Source organism: Melanotaenia boesemani, chromosome 16 (genome assembly GCF_017639745.1).
Source record: "Melanotaenia boesemani isolate fMelBoe1 chromosome 16, fMelBoe1.pri, whole genome shotgun sequence".
NCBI classification, from domain to species: Eukaryota; Metazoa; Chordata; class Actinopteri; order Atheriniformes; family Melanotaeniidae; genus Melanotaenia; species Melanotaenia boesemani.
In genome coordinates, this window is record NC_055697.1 from 19082490 (window position 1) to 19099601 (window position 17112).

Below are 17112 nucleotides of genomic sequence, written 5' to 3' on the forward strand. Positions count from 1 at the left end.
TACTTTTAGACATTATTAGGATCATTTTACAAAAGCCAAATTAGTGGCAGACTCGCATATTAATGTATTCTTAATTACTCATCTTTATAACTACCTTTATTAAATACTAAAAATTGGCTAATTAAGGTTTTGTAAGATCGATTTTTAGCAGAGAAAACGAGCTCTGCAGCTGGAGCTTTGATCTAATGATAGAGCTGTGTTCATTGTCTTGGTTTAGTAAGTGATATTTATGTACGTTAGCTGAGGAAAACGGAAATGTTCTTCCCTGTTGGGAAATCACATGCTAACTTACCCCATAATGACTGTACAGGATGATTCACACTTGTCATGAATGTACCAAATTTCCCATTTTGGTTTACACATCTCTCAAATGCCAGAGAAAGTGTCTTGAAAGTTTCACTTTTGAATGGCTGTATTATAGTATTACATCTAATAGTTTTGGTGGTGTTTCTTCTCAATGAAGAGGTGGACTGATTATAACACTGTCATCCTTATACAGAAGCTACCCTGCTGCTGTGGTTACAAGCTGCTGTTATTTTTAGTGTGTAAATATACCCTGTTTAAAAAAATGTATATTGCAGATGCATGTATTACAACTGTGTAATAATCTGTTACACAATTAATACATATTCATCTTAGTTATTTAGATTATCATTTTATCTCGATTTACTTTCTTGTTAGTACTTTTTCAGCTTTTACTGCATTGGTTGCCTTGATTGTGTAATTATCTGCACTTCACTACCAAACCTGTGAACAGAAAGTTCAATTGTACATTGTTGTACATTAAATCAGCTGTTTAAAGATGTCATGGATCATGCAGATCTCTTCTGATATGTGAAGATATGCTGTCATTTGCCAATGCTATATCCCATTATAATGGACCAATAGCTATTATACTGATGATTTAAACTATGTCGGAGTACTCATGAATGTTGGAGGTTATTTGTAATAACAATGTTCAAACTCTCTGAAATTGGATGGGAATTTCACCTTTCCTGAAACAGGAACCAGTGAAATTAGATGTTAGAATTTCTTAAATGATGCAACATGTTCGTTTTTTGTGAAGTGAACTGAAACCTGCTAAACTTTACCGTTACCCCAGCCAAAAGCAGTACTTTTACTGGCTTTATTCAAAAATACATTAGGTGTGAAGACATATGTCTGAGTTCTTCTCACTGTACAATTTTTAAATCCTCTTCACTTTTTCTACTTTCTGATCTTTTTATATCATTACATGGTGAGATTTAAAGTGAAGTTGAACTTAGGCTTTTTTTTAAAGACATAAAATAATAAAAAAAAAATCTATAAAGATGTAATTTTACCTTCTTCCATAAAACAGCAGCATTTTGCAAAAAGTGCACATTTTGCAAGAAACTTATTTGTTGTAAAGGTTAAGGAAATAACATTAGTCCATAATTCCAGGGGTCTTTAATGTTTTTCAGACCAGAGACGCCCAAACGGATGCAGAGATGGAGCTGCATCCGTCGCTGTATTGCGACCTTGCATATGACTAAGTTTGTTTAGCTCAGTGAAAATGTCAGTAAGATGTGCAAGTGTGGTGAGCCAGACATTGTCACTGAAGGATGCAGCCAGCTCTGTGTACGTTTGGAGAGGTAAAAACTTCCAGACATATGCAATGTATTATGTAATATTACAGCACAGTTTCATATGAAAGTCATCAAACCTCAGAGTTTTGCAGCGGTGTCTTCTGCAACACAGTGATTAGCGAGGACGTGATTGCAAAGCACTCTTCTTGACTATATTGACACCTTTCACCTTCTACCTGAAGTGGAGGATGTGTCTTTTGTGCTTGTGGAGTTTTTTGATTGAGTAACAAAACCATCTATTTTGGCTCATAGTCTCCATACAGCTGTTATCTTACACCGGTCAGCTATATTTTAGCCAGGAATATCTTTAACCGATTACACAAAATTCCAGGGTAAAATAAATTGTCTTTTTTAATTAACTTGTCTTGTGTATTTATTTTTTTTTTAGGTGCACTAAGTGGAGCTTGATGTGTTAGTAGACGGATCAATGACTTTATGACGTTCCTTACTGAGAGATTATTTAGTCAACAAGCTTCTTCCTTTGTAGAAAGACAAAAGTGACAAAAACAAAACTGTTTAATTTACACACTTATCCCAACAGGTGTTAGAAGAATTTATAATGAGGTGGATTTCAAAAACAAAAAATGTATAAAAACATATTGTCAAAGGTCTTGACATAAAAAGATGACAATGATATATTGCTTCATTAAACTCTTTATGGCTATACTAAAGTAAACATTTGAGAAGATGGAAATAAAAGGAGAAACAAGCCGCAGCAGACAATACACTGCATCACTTATCTAAAATAAGGAAACAAAGATAAATAGATAAATGGATGTAAATTTTAAATGTGTGATTGGCATTGTCTCACTGTGCTGTATGTAACATCCTCTTCTTTTGCTTCACTCTGTTAGAAGAAGAGTCAACATAACAGTTAGAAATGTGAAGCGCAGGAGACATGAAAGTACCTCGAGTTGGGTTAGTAAATCATTTAAGAGTCCAAACTGAAGAGCAATGTTAAGGCACCTTGGAAACATGAGAAATATAATTAAAAGTTGATATTATGATCTTGCTGTTTGAGTTTTGAGGTGCTCTTCCTTTTTCTTTGACATGCATTGTCATGCTTATTTCCCAGAGAATACACAGAACATGTTTTTTTTCTTACTAAATAAACAAGAACTAATCAAAACTCATTTACAGACCTGAGAAGTCATTTTAGGTAATGTCTTGTCTCTTAATAGTTACCCTTTTCATGCTTTGCTTCTTCATAGCAATCACAGAGCTGTAAGTGACGTCCCCATCACCATCACTGTCCTTAGGAAATGAAAATTGTACAAAAACTTTAACATGGGTTTTCATTCAGTTTTCTTTCTTTCTTTTTTTTTTTTAATAAAAAAAAATCTTGCAACTGATAGCAGAGAAAATGATTTCCTATTCTTTGTGTGAAATGACACGTTAAATGTCCGGACTTTCCAAAATATGGCTTTGCATAACTTAAACACTTCAATTATAAGAATGAGGATTATGAAAATTACATTATTTTGTGAGCTGAAATATTCATCACTAAAATGCATTTTTTAAATTTTGTAATTAGCACATTTAAACCAATAAGAAACGCCACAGATTAGCTGTCACACATACTGAAAAAAGGAGAATCTCATATTTCTACATGATGATTTGTTGATCCGCCCTGCGACAGACTGGTGACCTGTCCAGGGTGTACCCTGCCTCTCACCTGTTAAAATGCTGGGATAGGCTCCAGCTCACCCGCGACCCGAAATGGAATAAGCGGTCAAGATAATGGATGGATGGATGGATTTGTTGATCCTGTTAAGCAACTCAGCAGAAGTTAACATTAATATTTTCTGAAATTGTTAGTGTCGCTGTTAGCAATACTCACCAATTGTGTGGCTGTTGATTTTCCATTGGCCTGCCCTGTTATATCAAAAATGCTGTTATGGATTGTGACACAGCACCATGATCAATTTAAATAAAAATGCAACAATTACGAAGAAACTGGAAATGGAAGCTCAATCAAACTTACTGCATCTCAGTATCAACCAGATGGACGAAGCCACACTTAGAGTCAAGACCAGCAAACTCAGAGGAATGAGGACTTTTTTCAGGTCAACAGAATCCCTGCAATATACATTTTAGTAGAGTGTAAGTTTAGCCTAATAAGTAATGATGATGTATTTGACATAATTAATAATAAAAACTACCCTAAAAGAACAGTTTGTTCTGAGTACATCATGGCAATATAAAGCAGCATATTAATGGAAAACTTCTGACCTGCTTTGTTCTGGTTTAATTGTGGGAACTGCTTTGTTTTCAGTAACAGGACTGGGCGTGGCTATGATTCCAAACAGACATAATAATTACTCATCCTCATGTGTAGTATGATGGTGCATCAAATAGTTTTAGGTAATACAAGTTGAGTCAGTGATTACGTACTAGTAGCTTTCTCAGTCACAGTTAGATGCACTGGCAACTGAATGTCTCCTTGGACAAACAGATACCAGCCACTGGTCTGTAGCTTTAGTTCTTTCATTGTCACTGCAAATACAGTTCGGACTCCTGTGTTGAAGGACACTGGTGTTCCATCAATTGTTCCAGATGGCTCTGTCACACATTTGCCATCCAGCATGCACCATTTAATTTTTCCAGGGTTACTGTAGGAACAGTTGATGGTTACGCTTCCTCCTCTGAATCCTGTAACTTCTTGATTATCCACATACAGACTGGGCCTACCTTGATGGGAAACATATACAAATGAAATGAACCTTTGCTGCAAATTTTAGACCATCACAGTTAAATATTCTTAAAGATTTTAAATATGCATGAAAAAGGAAGCTTACCAGAGGTGACTGACAGTTGAAAGTACTGCCTGACATAACCCCCATCACTGAGCTCCACAGCACACCAGTAGTCAGTGTTTTCATGTGTCAGATGTTTGATGGTCACAGTAAAGATGTTTTTGTTTCTTTCATCAGAGATTGAAAACTTTCCTGAACCCTGTGGTTGGTTTGTTTTAGTAACATATGAGCAGGAGACCCAGTAATATCCTTCACACAAGTACTTCACATTGTTTTTGTTCTTAGAATCATAGAGACAGGGGATGGTGACAGAAGCTCCAGCTTTCACTGATACTTTACTAATTTTAGTTATGCTGTGAATTCCTATGAAAAAAATAGTATTTTAGTGAAACTCTGTACTTTTATATTTCTGTTTTGTCAAATTATATATGTCAATAATAAAAAAGAAAACAATTTGGATACTGCAAATAACAAAAAGTAATATCATAAACAGACATGAGGAGCACAACACAGATAAAATGTGGATATAGGCTAAATCAGCACAAGATCAAACCAAAGCCACTGACCTGTTATTCCAGTAAGAATAAGAAGAATGCTGAGAGAAACAGCCATTTCGACAAGTGAACAGACACTTCAACGACTGGTGCTCTGCAACACTGACCACTCTACTTCCTAATTCTGCAAAATGTGGTAATTAACGACAGCTGCAATCAGTCTTCCTGCAGAAACAATAGTTTGACGTCAGCTGGCTGATGACAGAAAAAGATATTACACTTGGCCACATTAATAATCAATTACTTAAAAAGAACTTTTAATATTTGTTTAACCAGAATTTCCAACAACGAAAGCTGATTAAAAACAAACAAATGCCTAAATATGGTTGTCTCAAGGTCATCTTCTGCGTCCACATCCTTTCTTGTGTAGGTTAAAGCTACCTCCATATTTCAGTGATTCATTATGATGGAAACTATGAAGCAAGTGTATTTTCACTTGAGGTTTTGCAACAGGCCCTTTTGCACATTACATTGCTTATGTTGAAGGAAGTTTAAGCTTAAGATTAATTGATAAGATCTGCTTCCTCATGTCCGCTCAATATAATGATCTGTTTTGAGGTGTTTAATTCTTAACTGCCAAACAAAAAGGTTTCCATCTTCAACTTTTGTTTCAATAATTTTGCCTCACATTCCAGCATATAACTAACATACTTATTAAGTGTTATAGACATGACATGTGTGAAAGAAATTTAGCTGCATATGGTAATCACTCATATATACTCACATAATAATCACATGTATATTCAGTTTTCTTTATTCATTTATTATTGTTAATCCATTCACAATTACGTTTTTATATTGTATGTTCTCATTTTACAGAATACTGAAGTTACAGTTTTCATTAGGTATGTGTGTGTGAGGTCAGAACCCCCCCACCTTCTCTCTCCAGTCTCAGCTTTTTTTCTTTTCTTTTTAAACTTCCCAATTTTTGAGGTACCCTGCCGTCTTGCCATCCTCTTGCTGTCTGTTCGATGAGCTGAAGGAGAAGGTGGACTGAACCATTTAAGGGAAATATAGAGGGGGGGATGGACGTTCAGAAATGTTTCCAAAACAAAAAAACTTAGTGATACCAATGCATTGTAACTAAAATGTTTGCGTGATTGTAAGTGTAATTGAGTATTAGATAATTTTGTTAGTATTATAGTCGCATTGAGGGCCCTTCTGGGCCCCTGTGAATCATGGACCCCTAGAATCCTTCCCCTTTACTGCCCCTTTTTGGAGCCCCAGCCTGAGCCACCTCATCTGGCTCCACTTGAGCTGGAGTAGCAGTGATTTTACTATGAGCCCCTCCCAGGTGACCGAGCTTTTCACCCTGTCTTTAACGGAGAACCCAGAAACCATATATATATATATATATATATATATGTATGTATATATAAAATTTTTCCTTTTTCATTATGCAAATTTATTGATTTTCATCTACAATTACAGAGTAAGTAAGAGATGATAGGTATTATAGGTCAAACAAAATAAAGAAAAAAAAATTTTCTGAGATTTTTAAAGACTGCTAAACAATATAACAACTGGGAAAACACATTTGAAAGTTTATAAATATGAATTGAGATATTTTAAATATACACAAACACACAATGATACTCCATTAAGCTGATTTGGATCAGATTTTTTTTCTCATTTATGATAAAATGTAAAGAATCTAGACACATCAGACTGCTTAAAGTGATATGGTAAATCTCTGTCCTTGAGAAAATCCAGTAATGCTGACAGAGGGCATTTATATTTATTGTTTATATTAGCACATTAGACTATTATACAACCTTAAGCAGTCATTTGCATTAGAAAGATAGCATTAGAAAAATAAATTTCCTCCTCCTTTTATGGTAGCTCCATCAGCACCACTGGTCATGGCTCATCCATCATGGTTTAGATGATGAGGCACATACAGCTCGATCTGGAAACATTTAGACACAACACTTTTTGTTATTATTCAATAACTGTTTATAAAAATATATTTAAGTCAGAGCTACAAAAAAATATGCCTAAAGGTTATTCATGTTTAAATTGGAGTAAGATTTTAGGAATTACAGCTCATTCATAAGAGGAAATATAATAAATTTGACATATGAACATGATCAGAAATCTGTTTTTCAGATTTAATACTGTTTTGGGAATCATTTGTACACACTAAGGTCTGAAATCCATGAGAATGATTAAATAATGGGGTTCCTTCTTTTGGATACTTTGCCAGGTCTTTACAACAGTCTTCAACTGGTATTTGTTCAATGGTCTTTCTAACTTTAGTTTTATCTTCAGCAAGAAAAAAGCTGCTTCTTCTCACTGGTTTTAGCAGAAGACAAGACATTACCCCTGTTTTAGCCTCGCTGCACCGGCTCCCTGTACGTTTTAGAATTGATTTTATGGTTTTACTGATTACTTTTAAAGCTTGTTTAAGTCTGGCCCCCAGCTACATTACAGTTACTGACACCCTATGAGCCTCCCCGCAGCCTTAGATCCTCAGGCAGGTCCCTTTTAGCTGTGCCAGGGTCAAAACTCAAGACCAGAGGTGACCGAGCTTTTTCGGTCCAAGCCCCTTGACTCTGGAATGACCTGCCTGAGGAGATAAGGCTGGCACCACCAGTATCATCTTTTAAATCACTTCTTAAAACACACTTATATCAACTGGCCTCTTTATAACCCATTTATTTACATATTTCCTTTATTTCTGACTTATTTATTGTCAGATTTCTGTCTGTCTGTCTAAATGTACTCATGCATGTGTCTTTACTTTGTTGATTTTATTACCTCACTTTGCTGTGTGCTGTTCAGCACTTTGTAAACCTTGTTTTTTTTTTCAAGTGCTATACAAATAACGATTTATTATTATTATTATTCAGGTTGAGATCACATGATCAACTTACTCATTATATAATTTTCATTTTCTTTCATTTAAATACACTTAGTTTGCTTTCACACAATATTGAGGGTCAGCCTCTATCTGTAATAGAAAGAACTGCCCAACCAGCTTTGCTGCATTGAGGTGATTTGAAGCAAGCATTCACATGGTTGTGTCAACCAAACACATCATGCCATGCATGTTCATCACACTTAAACTATTTCTTTAACAAGGTCTAGCCAAGTATTTATAACTGCATGCAACCATTTCTAAATAACAATTCCACACTTAGAATCAACTCCAGACTTTTTATTTGCTCCATTGATGAAGGAAGACATAAAAGATCCCCAGTATTTCTCAGCTTGATGCAGCTTTTGAGACAAATGTCTAACTTAATTAAAGCAAAGATTAAACTAAACAAAATCTCAAAATCTTACACATGAACAAAACTAAGGCTTTTGTCCAGTTTGCTTGAAACTAGAGCTGAGAGTTTGCACACAAAAATAATATCCATTATAAAACTGTGATTTCCACAATAAACAACATTGTGGAACCCAAAATATTCACCTATTACAGTGTGTGACCAAATAAGCCAAATTTCAACAAGGTTATTTGTGAGTGGAATTCAAATCGTTTGTTTCTTTATTATAGCTTCAATACACAGGAATGGACTGACTGATCTATCAAGACAAATGAAGGCACATTATGAGTTCATCAGTGCTATAGTACTTGCCATATTAATGCCCCGTAACCATTCTTCTTATTTGGGCACATTATGTTTTAGTGTGCTGTATATCACACTTCCTTCTGGTGCTGTACTCTGAGAAGTGAAAACAAGGCAAGAAATGCTAAGCAACTATCAACTAATCATTGTAAAAACATTTTTGCCAGTGACATCATGGGTCTGTATGAACTTTGAATTGATCACATACTGTACCTTTTGCTGCACATTATCCTTTATTGTAATGGTGCTGTATGTCACATTTTCTTTGTGGCTATAGTCCTGTTAATGATATACCTCATTACTTCTAAATGATACACTTTTGAGACAATATAAATGAAAAAAGGAACAAAAACAAATATAAAAAAATGATGGTTCTGATGGTTTTTACCTCAGACTGGACTGTAGCAGGTTGATTATGATCAACTGTAGCATAGAGACCACCAGAATAAAAAAGGTCGTCCTGAAACAGAAGTTTGAAATACAGATGTTAGATTCACATTAAATCTAATTTATTTGCTCTCTCATGTTCTACTGCACATCCATGTCTCCAGGTGTCTCTCTACACCACATCTCATCACCTTCTACAGGGGCTCAATTGAAAACATCCTGAAACACAGCTTCACTTCCTGGTTTGGTGGTAGGGCCAATGAACTGTTAACTCTTAATGAATCATTAAAACTGCCTGCATAATCAATGGTGATTCTCTCCTCCTCCTGATGGCGATTAAAAGTAGTTCACAAACAACTGATTTAGATCCCTAACAATCAACCACAGCACAGCATCTTCAGTCCACTCCAGCACTCCATATTAGAATTGTTGGTCATGTCCCTTAATGCTGCACAGTCAATCTGTTATAGGAACATTTATAATATAATATAATATAATATAATATAATATAATATAATATAATATAATATAATATAATATAATATAATATAATATATATTTACAGAGCATATAATAAATATTAGAGTGAAGAACATGGTAATAAAAACATATAGTCTAGGTAAATGGCCACAACTTACTATAGCAATGTCACACACTTCATCTTCAGTCTTGTCTGCAAAGAATAAATAAATAGATAAATAAATAAATAACAAATAAATAAGTTAAACAATAATATGATTAAATAAAATTATATAAATAAACATTAACAAATACATTTTAATTTAAGATATTTAAAGATTATGTATTTTTATTTCCCAAAATAAATTAGGGAATAAAATTAAGGAATAACATATATTTTCCCTGTTTAATTTGTTTTCACCGAGTTATCATATAACTTACTTTTTTTTCTTATCCTCCAACCAAAACAGGCTGCGAGTAGAATAAAAAACAGTGACAGCAGGGTGGTGATGATGATTATGACCTTAGTGGAACTGTAAAATCAGACAAAAGCTATTTACATTCAGCTTACACAAGAGTATTTTCATAACAACTCAAGGTACAACTCATAATGTTGTCTACACTTTGCTTTGCCATAAGAAATGAACAAAAATTTAAACTGATGAATATAATCACGTTTATTTTGTGGGTTGCAAGAATTTGAAGAACTTATGTGCAGCAATCAGACCTGAATGCACTTAAACTATTACAGTGAGAGAAAGTAAAAAATACTGACCTCTTTTGTTCATCTTGGAGGTGCTTACCATCTGCTTCGGTTATGGTGGTGTGTGTGGTCTGAGCTGTGTGCAGTTCAACATCTCCTGTGAAGCACATACACGTTAACTGTCATGCGAAAATATTATGTCTTCATTATTCCACTAACATATTATTTATTTCAGTGCTTCACTTTATCTCATGATAGTTTGCTAAAATATGAAACCAAAATTTAGTTTTACATGGATCTTACTTTTTGTTTTGGAAATCAACAGAGTTGGTGTAGTTGGTGTAGTTGTAATTGTGGGTAGTTCATGAACAGTTATATGAACTGGCATCTGCAGGTTATTACAGGCACACCAATACCAGCCACTGCTCTCTGTCCTCAGGTCACTCATAATCACATTGAAAACATCGGGGGCACTTCTATCTATTTTCACTGTTGTTCCATCTATTAATCCAGTCTGAGTTTTTACACAGGTGCTGCCCAGTCTGCACCACTGTGTTATTTTTGGGTCTTCACAGTGACATACAACAGTCACATTTCCCCTTTTCAATGCTTTTATTTCCTGCTTGTGCACATATAGACTTGGCGTACCTGAAAAAAGTACATGAAGCACAGTTTATTTAAATTATTTTAAACACAGTAAGTAATTCAAGAAAAGCATTTGTTAATGACATTAAAGAGATTTTACCTGAGCTGACTGACAGCTGAAATTTTTGTTTAACATCTAATTTATGTTTGATCTTTACAGCACACCAGAAATACTCATCTTCATCTATCAGATCCTTTATAGTCACTGTGAAGATTCTTTGATTTGTGTCATCAGAGATGGAAAATCTTCCCCGAGCCATTTTTGTTTCGTTTGTTTTAATGATCTCAAAACAAGTCAGTGACCAAAATCCTCTACACAAGTATTTTGCATGATTTCTGTAACTTCGCTCATAGAGACATGGGATGGAAATGGAGCCTCCAGTCCTCACTGGCACATTGTGGATTGTTGTAATTTGACAGTGAAACCCTGAAAGATCAAAAACAGACTTAGTGGTGCCTTCAAATCCAATAAGTAAATCACTAAGTCATTATGGTGACTTTTCCCCCCACAAGTGAGCATCATTGCCTAATTGTACATTTTTTTCAGACACAATGCTTAACTCAATAAACCATCATTTTAAATATAAGACTCTATTTGTAATATAAGACTATAAAACTCTTTGTAGGAAAAATTATGAGGTGTAGTTAACTCACCGATAAGTCCAACAAGTACTAGGTGAAGAATATATAGAAATGTCATGTTTGCATGAGTGCTGGCTGTGAATTAACCCTATCACAGTGTTTGTGGTTCTACTTAAATCAGGTTACTTCCTCAAATCAGAGTTTCCTTTACGTTCTGCCACCAGCTGTGGTTTGCATGGCTTTCAAACCTTAAATTTAAGTTTTGTTATGATAAAATAAATGAATAAATCATTTAAAATTACGAGAGAGAGAGAGAGAGAGAGAGAGAGAGAGAGAGAGAGAGAGAGAGAGAGAGAGAGAGAGAGAAAACAGCGATTGAACATTATTTACTTTTTATCCATACTGCATTTCCAACGCAAAATAAATACTGGTGGTGAATTTATTTAAGTATGTTAAAACACTAGACTTGCGTTTTTGTTGCTTCTGATGTACAAATGAGCCTTGTTAAATACAGACATACAAAATTACAAAATACACATACTGTACTGATTATATACTATACAGAAACACTGCAGTAGTATGTAAACAGAAAACTGAGATCTGTGCACAAAGACAATCAACAAGAAAAAATAAATAAATAAAAAAGGCTTCACTGGGTTGTCCCAATCTGTCTCCGTCAACACTCTTTATGTTATGTACTCTGTCTCATTTATTTATTTGTCTATTTATCTGTTTGTTTATTTGTTTGTTAGTTTCTAGAGGTGGACACATAGACCACTAACAAACGTGTATAAACATTTCTACTAATAAATAAATAAATAATTTACTATTTTTATTACTATTTCTACTGCTTTGGTGATATACTCAGTGGCCCCATGTCTACTCTTGATGATATTCCAGCATAGTAGGTGGCAGTAATGCACCTGATTGGAAGGTGCCACCCTCCAAAAAAACAAAAAGAAGAAGAAGAAGAAGCCTCTTGATGACGTTTCTTTACGTAACTACGATTTTCTGCGCGAAATACAAAGCGACAGAGCTGTTTTGGCGCATAGTTTAACTTTAGTACCAACTTCCCTCACAGTTAAATTAACTGCTACTACAGTTAGTGGACGTATATTTGAAGGACTATCCTCGTTATTAATGGAGTACGGGAAGGAGCGAGTGGTGGCATTAGTCGACATGGACTGTTTTTACGTTCAGGTGGAGCAGCGGCTCAATCCAGCTCTTAGGAACACTCCCTGTGTGGTGGCCCAGTACAAAACGTGGAAAGGAGGCAGGTGAGTTACTGACACAGAGAAACTGTTTTTATAGTCAACGCAACAAAACTTTTTAACCTCAGGATACCTTTATGATATGTCGAAGTACTCGCATCAAAACCGGAAGTAATGCAGACATCTATTTCTTCTTGAATTCGGGGTTGTCTTTAGACTAGTTAGACTTATGTTTTAAGTCCAACTTAAGAAGCTCGCTGCACTACACTATATTAACATGTATGAGATGCGTGCACACCGAAAAGGAGGCGACCATTATGTAGAGTATCTGGGATCCTTTTTGAACCCATCCTATCTGTTCAAGGACTGGGTTGTACCTGACTTCCTTGGTCTTGCTGTGGCCTCCAGTGATCTTTGGTTAATGACTTTCAGTACACACTGTGTATCCACTCAGCTTGCATCTTTTCAGTTGCATTGACCATTTGAACAGCTGTCTCTGTGTTGGTAACTCACCCGCCCTCATCTCCCACATCTCGGATATAATTCCAACATAATTTATAGTGTAAACATGGCTTGTAAAAATGTGGTTGTCAATGAACTGTTTTCATCTATTAGTATCATAGCTGTGAGCTACGAGGCCAGGGCTCATGGTGTAACCAGGAACATGTGGGTGGATGATGCCAAAAAACTGTGCCCAGATCTCCAGGTGGCACGAGTGCGCGAGTCTCACGGCAAAGCAGACCTGACACAGTAAGTACTTGTAATGCACACAACCCCCTAACTTTTTGTGTTTGTATGGAGCAATAATAATAAATGCATTTCAATTCAGTAAATCCTACAATTCCAGTTGTAATAACTTACTCACCATTTTGTAGTTACAGGGAAGGGAGTGTGGAGGTGATTGAGGTGATGTCTCGCTTTGCAGTGATTGAGAGGGCCAGTATTGATGAGGCCTACATGGATCTAACTGCTGCAGTGCAACAACGGCTAAAAAACATGGATGACAAACAAATAGAGGATTCCCTCCTCAAGACCACCTACGTCCAGGGGTACCCCCAGAGTGGACTGGACCCATCCCCTGCAGATGGCTCCAGTCCAGGTGAATTTACAGAAGAACCCATCTCAGATAAAGGTGGGCTATAACCAACTTTGACTAATCAGCTACACAGTTAATTGTATCAGCACTCAATCTTTTCACCTTTTATTGAAAGTTACACTTATTGAAAGTCCCATACATCAGGTAGGTTTTAAATTGTATCATCCTTATGATCCTTAGAGGAGCAGAGGTCCAGAGGTCTCCAGCAGTGGATAGCATCCTTACCTAGCCCTTCATTAGGAGAGCAGAGCCCTGCAGAGCTGCAGCTAACTGTGGGTGCACTTATTGTTGAGGAAATGAGAGCAGCAGTGGAAAAAGACACTGGTTTCCGCTGTTCAGCAGGAATATCACACAATAAGGTAGTGTAAACTCTAGTGTGAGTCTGATGTAAATTTAAAAATTATTTTTACAATTGTTATGGCTCCCTGTCTGCTTTTCAAGGTCTTGGCAAAGCTAGCCTGTGGTCTAAACAAACCTAACAGACAAACCATTCTGCCTTTGGACTCTGTGACAGAACTTTTCAACTCCCTGCCCATCGGCAAGATGTAAGTTTAACTTATCATTCTGCCTTATGAAATTTTGTCCTCACAAATTGCTCCAAAAAGTGACCATGCACTCTTGAATGACTGGTTTCTCTCTTCCAGTCGTAACTTGGGGGGTAAGCTTGGTGCTTCAATTGCAGAAGCACTGGGAGTAGAAAAGATGGGAGATCTTACTCGCTTCTCTCAGGCACAGCTGGGTCAGCACTTTGGAGAAAAAACGGGGTAAGAAAAATACATGACTGACAAACAAAGATGAAGGAAAATTCCATTATATTTAAATTTGGACACTCTTTCCATCCCCTTGGGTCCACATTATATATACAGACATAGTTCTAGTTCAGTAAGTGAGAAAACCATTGCTGAATGAAGAATTGTGATTTTTTTTTTATTATTATTATTACTGTAGATCAATATTCTCCCAAAGTGCATTGTTTTCTTTTTCTTTTTTTGTCTACATCCATTTTATGTACCTCAGCATGTAAATCAATTACTTCCTTATGTATGATCTTTCAATAAATATGGCAAATGTTATGATTTATACTTATCCAGGTTATAGTTCACCCCTTAATGTATTGTTAATTTAGCAGAAAGACTTTAAACAGACAGGAGGATAAGGATAAATATGTCAGTGATTTGGTCAGCCGGTGTGTTACCCTAGATGCAAGAAACGTTATAATGGCCATGCCACATGGCTAATTTCTGTGTTTATCATAAGCAAAAAAAAAAAAAATCAGGCATCTCATGAACAAACTGGACTTTGAACATTGGTAATATTTCTAAATGCTAACAGCCTCATTGAATCTTTCTGCTTTGCAGCCAGTGGCTGTATGACTTGTGTCGGGGCATTGAGTTTGAAGCTGTGAAACCCAGACAGCTTCCTAAATCCATTGGCTGCAGTAAAAACTTCCCTGGGAAAACATCCCTGGCTACTAAAGAGCGGGTACAGGCCAACTTTACTCTAAGAAACCAGCATATTTTGAAGTATTTCTCAATCTTATATTGCCTGAAATGTACATTGTAAACCTGATAAAGAATATGTATGTAACATGTTTTGAAAGATGTTTTCTCATTTCATAATATAACTCTTTGTAGGTACAGTATTGGCTTCATCAACTGGCTCTTGAGTTGGAAGAGAGACTGACCAAAGACAGAGAAGTGGTGAGAAAAAGTTGGATGTGTATTCTTTTCATTTATTACAGCATTTCACCTTTTCTGCATCAGCTTTTACACTGATGTAACATAACCACTGTTTTACTTGCAGAATGGTCGAGTGGCAAAGTTGTTGACAGTTGGCGTGCGTCAGCTTGGCGACAAGAGGCCGAGCAGCTTCTCCCGTTGTTGTGCAATGGTTCGCTACGAGGCCACCAAAATATCCAGTGACAGCTTTGCCATTATCAAGAGTCTCAACACAGCAGGAAACCACCAGGCGGCGTGGTAATTAAAGTGCAATAATGCTGTGAGATATTTCAAGTACTCGTTAAAGGAATGCTGTGTGACTTATACCTTCTGTCTTGCATCATGTCCCAACCAGGACTCCACCTCTCACCCTGCTACACATCTCAGCTAGCAAATTCAGTGATGCTCCATCAGCTGGGAGGATTGCTGGCTTTCTGTCCGGTGATGTCACGTCAACTCAGAGTGTTTTCTCCACCTCTCAGTCCTCCACTCAGCCATGCTCTGAACTGAAAAATGGCTCTCCATGCAAACAACCTAGCACTATTCAGTCCTTCTTTCAAAAGGTGGCTGCGAAACAGAAAAAGGTTAAAAATAACACAGAAGAGGAAGTTGGTACAGATGCAAACGAAGTCACTTTTACCCTTGACAAAGAATGTGCCACCGATAGTCATTTGGAGACAGAAAACAACCCCACTATGTCTTCCTTTACGAGTGTTTCTCACTCCAAAATGGACTCAGCCAGTCCACGCTCTGGTATCTCCTCCTTCTTCCATAAGAAGACCACTGAAAGAAGCTCACGGCTCTCATTAAACAGCCCCGAATCTGGAGAAAAACCTGGACTCATTGAGAAAGATGACTGCAAAGACTCTAATGTTGTCACATCAGGCCTGCAGTCAAAGCTTAGCTCAGAGTTTAGGGAAGAACTAGAGATCAAGCCAGAGTTACATCACCCCCTTCCCAATGTGACCAGAGAAGACCTGTTATGCTGTGAACGTTGTGGACAAGAGGTGCTGGTGTGGGAAATGCCTGAACACAATGACTATCACTTTGCCCTGGACCTCCAGAATTCAATGTCTTCATCTACAGGTTCAGCAACCATCGCTTCCTCCTCCTCTAGTACTTCTGTAACCCCTCTCAGGGTAGTAGCAGGAGGCACAACCCAGTCTTTGCGAGGCAAGACAAAAAACAGAGGCCAGTCAGGACCTGCACCCAAAAGACATCGCTCTCAAGGAGGAAATACGGGTACTCTGGATGCTTTCTTTAAGAAGAACTGAAGATTTGGGACAGAGCTGTGTTGTGTGTTTACATATTTGCTCAAACTAAGGAACGCCAAACAATGGGTCGTTCTGAATAAATAGCAGCAAATATTAAAGATACATTGGAAATGTATCTGCAATGTACTTTACATTGTGTTGTAATACTCTGACACACCAGAAGAGGGAAGTAGAGAGTTGCAGGTAGAGCTGCATTACTGATTTGATAAGTTAATATTGTTTATTTAAGATCATTTTATTCTTTGGATTAATGTTAAATTCAAATTAAGTCGATCATGAATTCAAACAAACCTGTAAGTAAATGTTTATAGTGTTTGTAGTAGTTAGAAGACAGCTAATCAAAGAAAGCGAACACCAGTCACACTGGTGACAGCAGCCAAAGATGTACTATGGAAATTTCACTTCAACAAAATTGTGGAGTAACAGAGTTCACAAAATAGCTGGTAGTTAATGACACAACAACAGATGACTGGACCCTTCAGTTACTGGACAACCTGCTCTACCACCTGAGCCACAGTCAGTTTATTGTTCTGTGATGTATGATC

At 36.6% G+C, this 17112-nt stretch overlaps 3 protein-coding genes across 5 annotated transcripts; 1 reads left to right on the top strand and 2 right to left on the bottom strand.

Moving 5' to 3' along the window:
• Positions 1-1883: 1883 nt before the first annotated feature.
• LOC121655828 lies at positions 1884-5602 on the bottom strand. 2 transcript variants are annotated; one of them, XM_042010689.1, is made up of 8 exons: positions 4930-5602; positions 4406-4726; positions 4002-4298; positions 3840-3900; positions 3592-3686; positions 3448-3482; positions 2793-2861; positions 1884-2454 (listed from the first exon to the last, which is right to left on the bottom strand). In XM_042010689.1, exons 1-8 carry the CDS (start codon positions 4973-4975, stop codon positions 2392-2394), a joined length of 987 nt encoding a protein of 328 aa, XP_041866623.1. In that variant the 5' UTR covers positions 4976-5602; the 3' UTR covers positions 1884-2391. The 2 variants fall into 2 exon arrangements, with proteins under 2 accessions (XP_041866623.1, XP_041866624.1); XM_042010690.1 differs by lacking the exon at positions 1884-2454 and having other exon boundaries at positions 2796-2856.
• Positions 5603-6370: 768 nt separating this feature from the next.
• LOC121655808 (polymeric immunoglobulin receptor-like) lies at positions 6371-11396 on the bottom strand. 2 transcript variants are annotated; one of them, XM_042010653.1, is made up of 10 exons: positions 11341-11396; positions 10787-11113; positions 10345-10689; positions 10114-10198; positions 9780-9871; positions 9518-9552; positions 8881-8952; positions 8706-8771; positions 8502-8588; positions 6371-6826 (listed from the first exon to the last, which is right to left on the bottom strand). In XM_042010653.1, exons 1-9 carry the CDS (start codon positions 11384-11386, stop codon positions 8529-8531), a joined length of 1128 nt encoding a protein of 375 aa, XP_041866587.1. In that variant the 5' UTR covers positions 11387-11396; the 3' UTR covers positions 6371-6826; positions 8502-8528. The 2 variants fall into 2 exon arrangements, with proteins under 2 accessions (XP_041866587.1, XP_041866588.1); XM_042010654.1 differs by lacking the exons at positions 6371-6826; positions 8502-8588; positions 8706-8771 and having other exon boundaries at positions 8911-8952; positions 9776-9871.
• Positions 11397-12233: 837 nt separating this feature from the next.
• Positions 12234-16873, top strand: polh (polymerase (DNA directed), eta). The gene is made up of 10 exons (XM_042010333.1): positions 12234-12545; positions 13095-13229; positions 13355-13611; positions 13756-13934; positions 14017-14120; positions 14220-14339; positions 14934-15057; positions 15210-15275; positions 15379-15551; positions 15649-16873. The coding sequence occupies exons 1-10, from the start codon at positions 12409-12411 to the stop codon at positions 16565-16567; spliced, it is 2214 nt and encodes a 737-aa protein (XP_041866267.1). The 5' UTR covers positions 12234-12408; the 3' UTR covers positions 16568-16873.
• Positions 16874-17112: the final 239 nt, after the last annotated feature.